General features: G+C 40.3%; 1 protein-coding gene across 1 annotated transcript in view; it reads right to left on the reverse strand.

The window, feature by feature from the left end:
* LOC139750064 (uncharacterized) overlaps positions 1-14626 on the reverse strand; it is a 278496-nt gene extending 263870 nt beyond the window's left edge. Inside the window, exon 1 of the mRNA XM_071664399.1 lies at positions 14192-14626. Coding sequence (XP_071520500.1) covers positions 14192-14326 — 135 coding nt within the window. The 5' untranslated portion in view covers positions 14327-14626. The remainder of the gene's footprint in view (positions 1-14191) is intronic.
* Positions 14627-17797: the final 3171 nt, after the last annotated feature.

Genomic DNA, 17797 nt, shown 5'->3' on the forward strand with positions numbered 1-17797 from the left:
AGGTGCCTGAGGATTGGCGGAATGCTTGCATAGTGCCATTGTACAAAGGCAAAGGGGATAAGAGTGAGTGCTCAAATTACAGAGGTATAAGTTTGTTGAGTATTCCTGGTAAATTATATGGGAGGGTATTAATTGAGAGGGTGAAGGCATGCACAGAGCATCAGATTGGGGAAGAGCAGTGTGGTTTCAGAAGTGGTAGAGGATGTGTGGATCAGGTGTTTGCTTTGAAGAATGTATGCGAGAAATACTTAGAAAAGGAAATGGATTTGTATGTAGCATTTATGGATCTGGAGAAGGCATATGATAGAGTTGATAGAGATGCTCTGTGGAAGGTATTAAGAATATATGGTGTGGGAGGCAAGTTGTTAGAAGCAGTGAAAAGTTTTTATTGAGGATGTAAGGCATGTGTACGTGTAGGAAGAGAGGAAAGTGATTGGTTCTCAGTGAATGTAGGTCTACGGCAGGGGTGTGTGATGTCTCCATGGTTGTTTAATTTGTTTATGGATGGTGTTGTTAGGGAGGTGAATGCAAGAGTTTTGGAAAGAGGGGCAAGTATGCAGTCTGTTGTGGATGAGAGAGCTTGGGAAGTGAGTCAGTTGTTGTTCGCTGATGATACAGCGCTGGTGGCTGATTCATGTAAGAAACTGCAGAAGCTGGTGACTGAGTTTGGTAAAGTGTGTGAAAGAAGAAAGTTAAGAGTAAATGTGAATAAGAACAAGGTTATTAGGTACAGTAGGGTTGAGGGTCAAGTCAATTGGGAGGTAAGTTTAAATGGAGAAAAGCTGGAGGAAGTGAAGTGTTTTAGATATCTGGGAGTGGATCTGGCAGTAGATGGAACCATGGAAGTGGAAGTGAATCATAGGGTGGGGGAGGGGGCGAAAATTCTGGGAGCCTTGAAGAATGTAAGGAAGTTGAGAACATTATCTCGGAAAGCAAAAATGGGTATGTTTGAAGGAATAGTGGTTCCAACAATGTTGTATGGTTGCGAGGTGTGGGCTATGGATAGAGTTGTGCGCAGGAGGGTGGATGTGCTGGAAATGAGATGTTTGAGGACAATATGTGGTGTGAGGTGATTTGATCGAGTAAGTAATGTAAGGGTGAGAGAGATGTGTGGAAATAAAAAGAGTGTGGTTGAGAGAGCAGAAGAGGGGTTTTGAAATGGTTTGGTCACATGGAGAGAATGAGTGGGGAAAGATTGACCAAGAGGATATATGTGTCAGAGGTGGAGGGAACGAGGAGGAGTGGGAGACCAAATTGGAGGTGGAAAGATGGAGTGAAAAAGATTTTGAGTGATCGGGGCCTGAACATGCAGGAGGGTGAAAGGCGTGCAAGGAATAGAGTGAATTGGAACGATGTGGTATACTGAGGTCGATGTGCTGTCAATGGATTGAAGCAGGGCATGTGAAGCATCTGGGATAAACCATGCAAAGTGTGTGGGGCCTGGATGTGGAGAGGGAGCTGTGGTTTCGGTGCATTATTACATGACAGCTAGAGACTGAGTGTGAACGAATGGGGCCTTTGGTGTTTTTCCTAGCACTACCTCACACACATGAGGGGGGAGGGGGTTGTTATTCCATGTGTGGCGAGGTGGCGATGGGAACAAATAAAGGCAGACAGTATGAATTATGTACATGTGTATATATGTATATGTCTGTGTGTGTATATATATGAGTACATTGAGATGTATAGGTATGTATATTGTGCATGTGTGGACATGTATGTATATATATGTGTATGTGGGCGGGTTGGGCCATTCTTTCGTCTGTTTCCTTGCGCTACCTCGCTAATGTGGAAGACAGCGATAAAGCAAAATAAATAATAAATAAAATATATATATATATATTTTTTTTTTTTTTCATACTATTCGCTATTTCCCGCGATAGCGAGGTAGCATTAAGAACAGAGGACTGGGCCTTTGAGGGAATATCCTCACCTGGACCTCTTCTCTGTTCCTTCTTTTGGGGGAAAAAATATATATATATATATATATATATATATATATATATATATATTTTTTTTTTTTTTTTTTTACTTTGTCGCTGTCTCCCGCGTTTGCGAGGTAGCGCAAGGAAACAGACGAAAGAAATGGCCCAACCCCCCCCCATACACATGTATATACATACGTCCACACACGCAAATATACATACCTACACAGCTTTCCATGGTTTACCCCTCCTTGTATTAACTTTCTAAAATGGGAAACAGATATATATATATATATATACATATATATATATATATTCCACACTGCTGAAACCACACTGCTCTTCCCCAATCTGATGCTCTGTACATGCCTTCACCCTATCAATCAATACCCTCCCATATAATTTACCAGGAATACTCAACAAACTTATACCTCTGTAATTTGAGCACTCACTCTTATCCCCTTTGGCTTTGTACAATGGCACTATGCACGCATTCCGCCAATCCTCAGGCACCTCACCGTGAGTCATACATACATTAAATAACCTTACCAACCAGTCAACAATACAGTCACCCCCTTTTTTAATAAATTCCACTGCAATACCATCCAAACCTGCTGCCTTGCCGGCTTTCATCTTCCGCAAAGCTTTTACTACCTCTTCTCTGTTTACCAAATCATTTTCCCTAACCCTCTCACTTTGCACACCACCTCAACCAAAACACCCTATATCTGCCACTCTATCATCAAACACATTCAACAAACCTTCAAAATACTCACTCCATCTCCTTCTCACATCACCACTACTTGTTATCACCTCCCCATTTGTGCCCTTCACTGAAGTTCCCATTTGCTCCCTTGTCTTACACACTTTATTTACCTCCTTCCAGAACATCTTTTTATTCTCCCTAAAATTTAATGATACTCTCTCACCCCAACTCTCATTTCCCCTTTTTTTCACCTCTTGCACCTTTCTCCCGCGTTTGCGAGGTAGCGCAAGGAAACAGACGAAAGAAATGGCCCAACCCACCCCATACACATGTATATACATACGTCCACACACGCAAATATACATACCTACACAGCTTTCCATGGTTTACCGCAGACTCTTCACATGCCCTGATTCAATCCACTGACAGCACGTCAACCCCGGTATACCACATCGATCTAATTCACTCTATTCCTTGCCCTCCTTTCACCCTCCTGCATGTTCAGGCCCCGATCACACAAAATCTTTTTCACTCCATCTTTCCACCTAAAATTTGGTCTCCCACTTCTCCTCGTTCCCTCCACCTCCGACACATATATCCTCTTGGTCAATCTTTCCTCACTCATTCTCTCCATGTGCCCAAACCATTTCAAAACACCCTCTTCTGCTCTCTCAACTATGCTCTTTTTATTTCCACATATCTCTCTCACCCTTACGTTACTTACTCGATCAAACCACCTCACACCACACATTGTCCTCAAACATCTCATTTCCAGCACATCCATCCTCCTGCGCACAACTCTATCCATAGCCCACGCACATATACATACCTAAAAATCTCAACATATACATATATATACACACACAGACATATACATATATACACATGTACATAATTCATACTGTCTGCCCTCATTCATTCCTGTCGCCACCTCGCCGCACATGAAATGAAAACCCGTTCCTCCCGCATGTGCACGAGGTAGCGCTAAGAAGAGACAACAAAGGCCACATTCGTTCACACTCAGTCTCTAGCTGTCATGTATAATGCACCAAAACCACAGCTCTCTTTCCACATCCAGGCCCCACAAAACTTTCCATGGTTTACCCCAGACGCTACACATGCCCTGGTTCAATCCATTGACAGCACGTCGACCCCAGTATACCACATCATTCCAATTTACTCTATTCCTTGCACGCTTTTCACCCTCCTGCATGTTCAGGCATCGATCACTCAAAATGATTTTCACTTCATCTTTCCACCTCCAGTTTGGTCTCCCATTTCTCCTCGTTCCCTCCACCTTTAACACATATATCCTCTTTGTCAATCTTTCCTCACTCATTCTCTCCATGTGACCAAACCATTTGAACACACCCTCTTCTGCTCTCTCAAGAAACATTCTTTTCATTACCACAACATATCTCTCTACCCTTTCATTACTTACTCAATCAAACCACCTCACACCACATATTGTCCTCAAACATCTCATGTCCAGGACATCCAACCTCCTCCACACTACTCTATCTATAGCCCACTTCTCACAACCATATAACATAGTTGGAACCACTATTCCTTCAAACATACCCAATTTTGCTTTTCAAGATAATGTTCTCAACTTCTACACATTTTTCAACGCTCCCAGAACTTTCGCCCCCTCCCACACTCTATGATTCACTTCCGCTTCCATGATTCTATCCACTGCTAAATCCACTTCCAGATATCTAAAACACTTCACTTCCTCCAGTTTTTCTCCATTCAAACTTACCTCCCAATTGGCCTGTCCCTTAACCTTACGGTACCTAAAAACCTTTTTCTTATTCACATTCACTTTTAGCTTTCTTCTCTTACACACTTACCAAACACAGTCACCAGCTTCTACAGTTTCTCACACAAATCAGCCACCAGTGCTGTATCATCAGCCAATATCAACTGTTTCACTTCCTAAGCTCTCTCATCCACAACATACTGCATACTTGCCCCTCTTTCCAAAACTCTTGCATTCACCTCCCTAAAAGCCCCATCCATAAACAAATTAAACAACCATGGAGACATCACACACCCCTGCCGCAAACAAACATTCACTGAGCACCAATCTCTTTCCTCACTTCCTACACGTACACATGCCTTACATCCTCAATAAAAACTTTTCACTGCTTCTAACAACTTACCTCCTACACCATATATTGCTAATACCTTCCAGAGAGCATCTCTATCCACTCTACCATATGCCTTCTCCAGATCCATAAATGCTACATATAAATCCACTTGCTTTTCTAAGTATTTCTCACAAACATTTTTCAAAGGAAACACCTGATCCACACATCCTCTTCCACTTCTGAAACCACACAGCTCTTCCCCAATCTGATCTCTGTTCATGCCTTCACCCTCTCAATCAATACCCTCCCTTATAATTTCCCAGGAATACTCAACAAACTTATACCTCTGTAATTTGAGTACTCACTCTTATCCCCTTTGCCTTTGTACAATGGCACTATGCAAGCATTATGCCAGTCCTCAGGCACCTCACCATGAATCATACCTTACCAACCAATCAACAACACAGTCACCCCCTTTTTTAATAAATTCCACTGTAATACCATGCAAACCTGCTGCCTTGCCGGCTTTCATCTTCCGCAAAGCTTTTACTACCTCTTCTCTGTTTACCAAATCATTCTCCCTAACCCTCTCACTTTGCACACCACCTCAACCAAAACATCCTATATCTGCCACTCTATCATCAAACACATTAAACAAACCTTCAAAATACTCACTCCATCTCCTCACATCACCACTACTTGTTATCACCTCCCCATTAGCCCCTTCACTGATGTTCCCATTTGTTTCCTTATCTTACGCACTTTATTTACCTCCTTCCAAAACATCTTTTTATTCTCCCTAATGTTTAATGATACTCTCAACACAACTCTCATTTGCCCTCTTTTTTGCCTCTTGCACCATTCTTTTGACCTCCTGCCTCTTTCTTTTATACATATCCCACTCACTTGCATTATTTCCCTGCAAAGATTGTCCAAATGCCTCTCTCTTCTCCTTCACTAATAATCTTACTTCTTCATCCCACCACTCACTACCCTTTCTAATCTGCCCACCTCCTATGCTTCTCATGCCACAAGCATCTTTTGCACAAGCCATCACTGCTTCCTTAAATACATCCCATTCCTCCCCCACTCCCCTTATGGCCTTTGTTCTCATCTTTTTACATTTTGTACTTAGTCTCTCCTGGTACTTCCTTACACAAATCTCCATCCCAAGCTCACTTACTTTCACCACCCTCTTCACCCCAACGTTCTTGCTTTTTTTCTGAAAACCTCTACAAATCTTCACTTTTGTTTCCACAAGATAATGATCAGACATCCCTCCAGTTGCACCTCTCAGCACATTAACATCCAAAAGTCTCTCTTTCATGGACCTATCAATTAACACGTAATCCAATAATGCTCTCTGGCCATCTCTCGTACTTACATACGTATACTTATGTATATCTCTCTTTTTAAACCAGGTATTCCCAATCACCAATCCTTTTTCAGCACATAAATCTACAAGCTCTTCACCATTTCCATTTACAACACTGAACACCCCATGTACACCAATCATTCCCTCTACTGCCACATTACTCACCTTTGCATTCAAATCACCCATCACTATAACCCAGTCTCGTGCATCAAAACTACTAACACACTCACTCAGCTGCTCCCAAAATACTTGCCTCTCATGATCTTTCTTCTCATGCCCAGGTGCATATGCATCAATAATCATCCATCTCTCTCCATCCACTTTCAGTTTTACCCATATCAATCTAGAGTTTACTTTCTTACACTCTATCACATACTCCCACCACTCCTGTGAAAAGTCACAGTGACATCACAGCCCTGCCTTACATCCACATATATACCAAAAATTTCACTCAACTCTCTATCCACTCATACACAGTCATTTGCTACTCTAAGGAAGGCTTTCACGCCATTCAACAGTTGTCCCCCCTACCCTTTATATCCTGCATACAGCTCCTTACCTTTGACTACATACTTTTCTATAGTCATTTTCACCTAAAAAATCAGATACACACATTCCAACCTTTCCTAAAACACTTGCTCCTCACTTCCATTACTCTATCAATTAACACTCTTGTGCCGTACATGCCTTTGCCCTCTCAATCAATACCCTCCCATCTATTTTCCCAGGAATACTCAACAAATTTATACCTCTATAATTTGAACAAACTTATACCTCTGGACTTTGAACACTCACCTTTATCCCCTTTGCCTTTGTACAACGGCACTTTGCATGTATTCCGCTAATCCTCAGGGACTTCACCATGAAACAAGTATACATTGAACATCCTTACCATCCAGTCAACATCACTGTCACCCCCTTTTTTTAATAAATCCCTGTGCAATAGCATTCAAACCTGCTGCCTTGCCTGCTTTCATTTTCCAGAAAGCTTTCAATACCTCTTCTCTGTTTATCGAACCATTCTCTCTGACCCTCTCACTTCACACACCACCTCAACCAAAACACTCAATATCTGCCACTCTATCAACAAGCCTTCAAAATGCTCACTCCATCTCTTTCTCTCTTTGTTACTACCTCCCCATTAGCCCCCTTCACCAATGTTCCCATTTGTTTTCTTGTCTTATGCACTTTATTTATCTCCTTCCAAAACATCTTTTTATTCTCCTTAAGATTTAATGATACTCTCTCACCCCAACTATCATTTGCCCTCTTTTTCACCTCTTGCACCTTTCTCTTGACCTCCTGCCTCTTTCTTTTATACATCTCCCGGTCATTCGCACTACTTCCCTTCAAAAATCATCCAAACGCCTCTCTCGTCTGTTTCACTAACAATCTTACTTCATCCCACCACTCAATACCCTTTATCTCCCCACCTCCCACCTTTCTCATGCCACAAGCATCTTTTGTGCAAGCCATCACTGCTTCCCTAAAAACATCCCATTCTTCCCCCTCACCCCTTACATCATTTGCTCTCACCTTTTTCCATTCTGCACTCAATCTCTCCTGGTACTTCCTCACACAAGTCTCCTTTCCAAGCTCACTTACTCTCACCACTCTCTTCACCCAACGAATATTCTCTCTTCTTTTCTGAAAGCCTCTACAAATCTTCACCTTCGCTTCCACAAGATGATCACCAGACATCCCTCCAGTAGCCCCTCTCAGCACATTAACATCCAAAAGTCTCTCTTTCACGCACCTATCAATTAACACATAATCCAATAATGCTCTCTGGCCATCTCTCCTACTTACATATGTATACTTATGTATATCTCTCTTTTTAAACCAGGTATTCCCAATCACCAGTCCTTTTTCAGCACACAAATCTACAAGCTATTCAACATTTCCATTTACAACACTGAACACCCAATGTACACCAATTATACCCTCAACTGCCACATTACTCATCTTTGCATTCAACTCTCCCATCACTCTAACCCGGTCTCATGCATCAAAGCTGCTAACACACTCACTCAGCTGCTCCCAAAACACTTGCCTCTCATGATCTTTCTTCTCATGACCAGGTGGATAGGCACCAATGGTCACCCATCTCTCTCAATCAACTTTCAGTTTTACCCATATCATTCTAGAGTTTACTTTCTTACACTCTATCACATACTCTCACAACTCCTACTTCAGGAGTAGTGCTACTCCTTCCTTTGCTCTTGTCCTCTCGCCAACCTCTGACTTTACTTCCAAGACATTCCCAAACCACTCTTCCCCTTTACCCTTGAGCTTTGTTTCACTCAGAGCCAAAACATCCAGGTTCCTTTCCTCAAACATACTACCTATCTCTCCTTTTTGGTATTCTTACAGTCCAATTTATAATTTTCAGTTTCTAGAAATATGCTTTGTGATTGTGGTATATATGACAAATTTTTGTTGGTACACACTGAGATGGAATATCTGTTAAAAGGGTGGCCATTTCTCTGTTGTCATTTGTTATCATACCATTGTCATTTGATAATTAACCAATAAATATCCCTGATTTCTTTTTTTTGCTACTACTGTAAAGAATTCTTTTGTTTCTTTTTCTAATGAGAAATTCTTTGTGTTCAAAGACTTTTCACTGATCCTTATTTGGTTTGTACACTCTCCTAATCTCATGTATGTATCTGGATCATGATTTATGCCACTTCATTTAGATACCATGTAAGCTGTTCTTTTACTTTTAATAAAGTCACATATTTCTTTATTCATGCAATGTGGCTCCACCCTCTCACAGCTCCTTTTCTCCTTTGCTAATTCTTTGAGGAAAATATGATGTATTCTTGAAGTTACTCCACATCCTTTCAGCTGTATCCACATAGAATTTTCTATCCAACTTCACTATGCATTGGTCATGGCATGATTTACTAAAGTCAGTTAGTCTGAAATCAGATACTGTTATGTAGTTCTTTTTCAAATCAAAGTAGCAGTTTACAATGATTCTGGCAATATTGTACATTGAACATTGTTTCCTAGCTTCACTGACCATGCAGTTATGAATATGGTCTCTTCATGTGGACAGCACTACTGTGTGTCTAATATACTATTACCATTTATTGGGTATTGGACCATTTGATTTAGAAAGCAGTCCTCTGTTAAATCAGTTTACCTGTTTCACTCATGGTTATCTGCCTGAATCCATGATGTAAGGAAGATGGCTTCTTAAGAACCTCTGTTAGGACAAGGTGAGCAAAAGGGGTCTTTGGCATCCAACAAACACCTTGATTTGATGATACCTCCATTTAGAAATAGTTGACCTTCCTTATATGGGTGTGGGTGTGTCACCCACAGAAGAGTAGGGTCCAGAACAGGAACTATAATTTTACTGAGGGTAGATCCCCTTGAGCTTTTTCATAGGTTGTTTCTTAGGACTCTCCTTCATGTGGGTATGCTTACAGATGCTCACATGGCTTGTCTGAAGTTGAGAAATTTAGTTTGTCAAGGACAATATATATGGATCCAGTCATGTGTGAGTGAAGTGTTTAAGATGTTTAGACAAAGACTGTTAAGAATTGTAGAATTAGTAGTTGGATACAAGGTCTTGAGATATAAGAATAAAGAAGGGAAGTGAATGGTGGATGGATAAGATAAGATATTTTGTGGAAGAGAAGAAAGCATATGGTAGATTGCTCAAAAGGTATATACTAGTAGAAGTTCATTAAAAGAGAGGGGGAAGAATGTAAGATGTGTAAGCAAAATGTTAAGAAGCTAATAGAGGAAAGCAGAGAAAGAGTAGATGAAGATTTTGGAAGTAAGTTAAATCAAAAGTTTAGCGAAAAGAAGAAACTTTACTGGAAGGACGTCAGAAAGGAATGAGGTGGATGTAAGAGTGGAAATGTTAATGTGAGAGGTAAGGAAGGGGAGTTGTGAAATCAGGAGGAGGATCTGAAAGAAAAATGGAAAGTCTTTTGAAGAACTGATTAATGTGGGAGAAGGATGAGGCAGCAGTTGTTACATGCATGAGTATGAAGGTAAGAAGAAAAAGGATACAAGTGCAGGGGTCTATAGCCAGAAGGGATATAATGAGGCAGAAAGTAGGAAAGGCACCTGAAGTGGATGGAATAAAGGCTGAAATCTTGAAGTATGGAGTTGAAAATAAAAGAGTTGATGCATTTGATATGTGATTTAGCATGGAAACAGAAGGTTGTGCCAGAAAATTTGGTTAAAAGCTATTATTGTTTCTTTATTCAAAGGAAAAGGTGCTAAGGATGTATGTAGTAATTATTAAGGAATAAGTCTGTTAAATGTACCCAGGAAAGTGTGTGCCTTGCCAAACAAGAGGCCCTCCAGAAATATAACCCAAATGGATGGCAAGATACGTCTGTATAGTGTTCGCTGAAAAAATGAATTGATGCTACCTTATGGAAGTTACTATGAAACATTGGTAACAAAAGAAAATAACTAAGGAGCTTTTATCAGGATAGTAAGGCATGTGTTTGAGTAAAAATGGAGCTGGGTGGGTGGATCTATGTGAAGGTAGGTCTGCACTGATGGTGTGTGATGTCACCATATTATTTAACCTGGTCACAGACAGGGTGGTGAGGAAGAAAAATGCATGGCTTTTTGGTTGAGGGCCAGGTCTGCAGTCTGTTGAGGCTGGAGTCACCTAAGTGGTGAGTCAACTGCAATTTGCAGATAACATGGCCATGGTGGCAGACTCAAGACTGAAACTCCAGAAGCTTGCTTCTAAGTTTGGGAGGGCGTGCAAAAGGAGGAAGTTGATAGTTAACACGGATAAAAGTAAAATTATGAGGTTTAGCAGAGGGATGAGAGAGGATAGTTTAAGTGTGAGCGTGAATGAACAGAGCCTGGAAGAAGTAAAGTGTTCTAGGTATCAGGGAGTGAAAATGGCAGTTGAAACCATGGGTGAGAAAGTGGGGCTAAGGTCCTAGGTTCACTAATAAGTATGTGGAAGCAGAGGTCACTATGCAAAAGCACAAAGATGCATGTCTGAAAGTATGGCAATCCTAATGATGTTGTATGAGTGCAAGTCTAAGGCCCTGAATGTAAAAGGATGAAATATGTTGGAAATAAAATGCCTGAGGACAATATGCATTAGAAAGCAGGTTGGTTGTTCAAGGAATGACACTGTAAGTGTGAGGAATGGTATTAAGCAAAATATGAATAAAGGAGTTGACTAGGGTGTCCTGAAATGGTTGGGACATATGGAAAGAATAAGTGAAGAAAGAATGACAAAAAGGATCTATATGTCAGAACTGGACAGATAAAGGGAGAAGGAAGACTGAGAAGGAGATCGAAGGATGAAGTGAGAAAGGCTTTGAGGTACCATAGCCTGAATGCTCAGAAGGGTGAGAGGTGTGATTGGGATAGAATAAAAATGGGGCAATGTGGTAAAGCCCATGAGGGTAAAGGAAGGACACAATCTCCTGGGATGAGCCAAAGCGTATGAAGTGGTCAGAATAAACCATGGAACGGCCTTTGGGACTTTCCTGTGGATGGTATGCTCTGGATTTAGTGCACTATGCATGACAATTAGAGAGTGGATGTAAAATATGAGGCCAATGTTTATCTCCTTGGTGCAAATTGGCTAGTACACAATATGGTGAACAAGTTAAACATAGAACAAAAAATAGCATTAAACATGCATTAGGAATATTAAAAATTCTATTGTAAAAATACAATTAAAGCACTCAGATCTGCAAAATTCCAAAATCTATGTTTTCCTTGGTATCAAGAATTATGGATCTTTGATATTCTGTCTGTATATAGATCGTTTGGTTTTGGTTTTATCATTTTGCTCAGAGAAAATAAACATAAAATCAGGCTTATACTAAAATTTTGATTGCCTTGAGCATGCTGTTTTTCACTGGCAAAGATTTACTTCACCCTTGTTCCTATCACTTATCAAAGTGCATTAGGTGTTCCTTGACCTATTTCAGTATATCACTAATTACTGCTTTACATTCATAGCAAAATAGAAACTGAATTTCAATCATGCCTTTTCAATGTTGAAAGGAATCTGATTGTAACAAAATCACACCAATGTCATTGTATTTAATGGCAGAAACTATGGGAAACATATGCCATCACTTCAGCATCAGATCTCTTTAAAATCTTTAGGCAAAAAATTTGCAAAAATAAACAGACAAGACATTTTTCCTGGTGTACAATGACTGCAAGTTCTTGCATGCTGCTGCATCCCTATTTCAACCTTAGTAAAATATTCATTCAATTCATCCCAGTCGCAAAGCCTGTCCTAAACTAGCCTACTAGTTTAGTTTGGTAGAGGACAGCCTTGGTTTGGATGTAATAAACTAGTTTGGTAGAGGACAGCCTTGGTTTGGATGTAATATTTGTATATTCGTTATATCTAACCCCATATTCTCACTTCTCTTGAATGCCTCTAACAATAAGTAAGGCTGACATGACTGCAGGATGCAGAAAAGTGCTAGTAAGCTCAGTGGAAGAAATACTTATTGACTAACCCCTCATACTTAGCAGAAGTGGCTTAGAGGGGATGGAAGTTTGGTGGAGAATTTTTCATTACCCTATGATAAGAAAAAATTTTTTTGAGGGGAGGTAAAACAAAGGTAAAACTGAAACACTCCTAGAAATGAATAGACTCTAAGAAAGCCACAATTAACTTTTTCCCTGTATGTAATTCATTTTCAATGTGAAAGAAATGAATGCAATAGTGTCTTTAGCATTCAGCAGCTGAGAACTTTATTGGGTGTGTCAGCTACGTCTGACGAGTGTATTTACTTCTTATCATCCCATGGAAAGAATATTGTAATGAATACCATGGTATATTTATGTATCTAAAGTTTTCAAGTATTCTGTTCATTTCATTCAACATTATCGAGTCACCTTTAGCACCCTATCTCTCCCCCAAGCTTTTACAAGGATAAGTAAAGTTGTCAGCATAACTAAGGTTTGTATACTAACCCAACCTAACATATTCTGGGCAAGAAGTACATTAGTGGCACACCTTCAAGGGGGTCCACATTTTCCCTGATCATCACAACCCTCCCTGTTAATTCCCTTTTGAAAGCCTTAAGTCTAACGATATATGTTTCTTCTAAATCCCTTGTCATTTCTATTTTGAACCTACACCAAAGCTCCAACTTTATTTCAGCTCAATGTAGGTGCTTTAATATGTTTTCTGTTAATGCTTTATGGACAATTTTGCGAAATCTTATACCCTCAATGATGCCAACTTACTATAAAGAGTAGTTAATTATAACTAATGGTTCCCTCCTGAGTCAAATGGCTTGTGGTGCAGATTTTATTGAAAATGACTGAAGCACTGTTTGTCAGTACCTCAAAATCTGTGAATATGAGCTTTATCTTCCTTCTTTGCAATATATAAATTTCTAGAGGCGAATTCAAAGATTCTTTTTTTTCCCGAAGATTTCCAACATGAGAGCCTAGACGTAAAAGCAAACTATGATAAGGTTTTAATGCACAGGATTATATATTATAGATTAACTAGTAAAAAAAAGGGAACTATCTATATAAATCCATGAAAAAAGGTGCAAAGACTAAAATACACAGATAAAGATAGATTATTTCTTTTATTTTCTACACTTATGATTACATCAAAAGCAACTTTTATGGGCTGGTTGGGACACTTGAATCCCCCGCCACGTCCACAATGCCTTTCAGAAGCCCAAATCCTTCCATAACCAAGCCATATTCTCAAACCCAAGAATGGGAAAAACGCATCACGCCTCAAGGATGAACTCGATAATTTTCTTCCTGTTGAGTCACATCGGTTAAATTGGGGGAAATAATTGTTTAGAAAATATACTATTAGCACCTGTGTACTCGACAACAAAAACAAACACTGCTGACGCCATTTCCATAGACTTCTTTATATTGCACGTCAAGCCGAGGTAGAAAAGAATATTGGCTACCAAATTTACTCTCCGTTCAACCTATTGCATAAAAGGGATATCCCTCGACATGTGGAAAATATTAAATATGTAGTTTTTCAACACACGGGCTGATTTGACTACAAAGTCCCATCTCCTCTCGTAATCAACCGAGAACCTAGACAAGAACGGTGTAAGGGCGGCGCTCGTACCTTAATCGGCAAATATTTGTTGATCAGGATGGCCAGGGATGATTTTTCTTCGCTGTCGTCGAAAATAGTAAAGCCCTCCTCCGACTCGGTCGCGCATAGTCGGCAATATGAGGAATCAGCAAGTACAGTCCCCATCTTGTCCGTGGCCTGCCAGAATTGACGCCAAAGGGTGTGGAATCTGAGGATGGACGGCTGTGACGTCACGGGGCGGGATGTATGATCTGCTCTGATCACTCGGTTTAAGGCACTCCGTCACCTGTGTTATATATACCTTCGATATTTTGTCATGTATGTAGCTTCCTCAGGTTAGGCTTTCTTAGTTCTAGTGGGGTTTTAAGTTACAGTTCCCAAGCCTTTATCCATTTGACGAAGATTTTAGCTCAGGAGGAGTCTGGCGGGTGTGTTAGCAGCATCAGACAGCGACAAGCTTTAATGATACACGGAAGTTATTAAGTCTTGGGTTTGACACGGAAGGTATTGTCTAGTGTTTAACACGGGTTATTAAGCCTTATGTTTAACACGGAAGTTCTTAAGTTATCGGAAGTTATTGTCTAGTGCTTAACACGGGTTATTAAGCCCTATGTTTAACACGGAAGTTCTTAAGTTATCGGAAGTTATTGTGTAGTGCTTAACACGGGTTATTAAGCCATATGTTTAACACGGAAGTTCTGAGGTTATTGTCTTGTGTTTAAGGGGTTATTACGTCGCGTTTATCACTGGTTATCATCTTAACAGGTTATTAAGTCTTGCGTTTAATACGAAAGTTATTGTCTTGTGTTTAACACGGGTCATTAAATCTTAACACGGAACTTATTGTCGCGTTTCTCCTTAATATCACCCAAGATCTCGAAATAGAAATAAAACCAGATATTTCTACATTGACATTGGACATATAGAGCGATTAGCCGTTCTAGCAATAAACTCGTAAAATAGATCTTTTGCAAATAGGTTTTAAGTAATCTCAGTTGTTGGTTCCTAATGATCCTTGACGCCAAAATTAGCACCATTCTTCCAAGATGACATCCACCAAATTTGCATAATTTGTTGACTCATTATATTTTCCTGATATGTTACATCAATATATATATATATATATATATATATATATATATATATATATATATATATATATATATATATATATATATATATATATATATAATTTTGTCGGTGCCTCCCGCGATAACGAGGTAGCGCAAGAAAACAGGCAAAAGAATGGCCCAACCCACCTACAGACACATGTATATACATAAACGCCCACATACACACCTATACATTTCAACGTATACATACATATACATACACATTTATACACATGTACATATTAATACTTGCTACCTTCATCCATTTCCGTCGCCACCTCGCCACACATGAAATGTCACCCCCCCCTCCCCCCGCGCGCGTGCGAGGTAGCGCTAGGAAAAGACAATAAAAGCCACATTCGTTTAAACTCAGTCTCAAGCAGTCATATGTAATACACCAAAACCACAGCTCCGTTTCCACATCCAGGCAACACAAAACTTTCCATGGTTTACCCCAGATGCTTCATGTGCTCTGGTTCAATCCATTGACAGCACGTTGACCCCAGTATACCACATCATTCCAATTCACTCTATTCCTTGCATGCCTTTCATTCTCCTGTATGTTCAGGCCCCAATCACTCAAAATCTTCTTCACTCCATCCTTTCACCTTCTCATTCCCTCCACCTCTGACACATATATCCTCTTTCTCAATCTTTCCTCTCTCATTCCCTCCATGTGACCAAACCACTTCAATACAGCCTCCTCTGCTCTCTTAACCACACTCTTATTACCACACATCTCTCTTACCCTTTCATTACTTACACGATCAAACCACCTCACACCACATATTGTCCTTAAACATCTCATTTCCAACACATCCACCCTCCTCCACACAACCCTATGCCTCACAACCATATAACATTGTTGGAACCACCATTCCTTCAAATATACCCATTTTTGTTCTCTTGAGATAACATTCTTGCCTTCAACACATTCTTCAACACTCCCAGAACCTTGTCCCCCTACCCCACCCTGTGACTCACTTCTGCTTCCATCTGCTGCCAAATCCACTCCCAGATATCTAAAGCACTTCTCCTCTAGATTTTCTCCATTCAAACTTACCTCCCAGTTGACTTGTCCGTTAACCCTACTGAACCTAATAACCTTGCACTTATTCACATTTACTCTCAGCTTTCTTCTTTCACACACATCAGTCACCAGCATCTGCAGTTTATCACCTGAATTAGCCACCAGTGCTGTATCATCAGCAAACAACTGACTCACTTTCCAAGTCTTCTCATCTACAACAAACTGCATACTTGCCCCTCTCTCCAAAACTCTTGTATTCACCTCCCTAACAACCCCATCCATAAACAAATTAAATAACCATGGAGACATCACGCACCCCTGCCACAAACCAACATTCAGTGGGAACCAATCACTTTCCTCTCTTCCTACTAATACACATGCCTTACAACCTCGATAAAACCTTTTCACTGCTTCTAGCAACTTACCTCCTACACCATATATTCTTAATACCATCCTAAAAGCATCTCTATCAACTCTGTCGTATGCCCTCTCCAGATCCATAAATGCTACATACAAATCCATCTGTTTTTCTAAGTATTTCTCACATACATTCTTCAAAGCAAACACCTGATCCACACATCCTCTAGCACCTTATCTCCTACACCATATACTCTTAATACCTTCCACAAAGTATCTCTGTCAACTCTATCATATGCCTTCTCCAGATCCATAAATGCTACATACAAAGCCATCTGTTTTTCTAAGTATTTCTCACATACATTCTTCAAAGCAAACACCTGATCCACACTTCCTTTACCACTTCTGAAACCACACTGCTCTTCCCCAATCTGATGCTCTGTACATGCCTTCACCCTCTCAATCAATATCCTCCCATATAATTTCCCAGGAAAACTCAACAAACTTATATCTCTGTAATTTGAATGCTCACCTTTATCCCCTTTCCCTTTGTACAGTGGCACTATTCACGCATTCCACCAATCCTCAGGCACTTCACCGTGAACCATGTTGAATATTCTCACCACCTAGTCAACAACACAGTCACCCCCTTTTTTAATAAATTCCACTGCAATACCATCCAAACCCGCTGCCTAGCCAACTTTCATCTACTGCAAAGCTTTCACTACCTCTTCTCTGTTTACCAAACCATTCTCCCTGACCCTCTCACTTTGCACATCACCTCAACCACACCGTATATCTGCCGCTCTATCATCTAAAACATCCAACAAACCTTCAAAATACTCACTCCATCTCCTTCTCACATCACCACTATTTGATATTACCTCCTTCCAGAACACACACACACACACACACACATATATATATATTTTTTTTTTTCATACTATTCGCCATTTCCCGCGATAGCGAGGTAGCGTTAAGAACAGAGGACTGGGCCTTTGAGGGAATATCCTCACCTGGCCCTCTTCTCTGCTTCCTTCTTTTGGAAAATAAAAAAAAAAACGAGAGGGGAGGATTTCCAGCCCTCACTCCCTTCCCTTTTAGTCGCCTTCTACGACACGCAGGGTATATGTGGGA

Source organism: Panulirus ornatus, chromosome 9 (assembly GCF_036320965.1).
Source record: "Panulirus ornatus isolate Po-2019 chromosome 9, ASM3632096v1, whole genome shotgun sequence".
Lineage (NCBI taxonomy): Eukaryota > Metazoa > Arthropoda > Malacostraca > Decapoda > Palinuridae > Panulirus > Panulirus ornatus.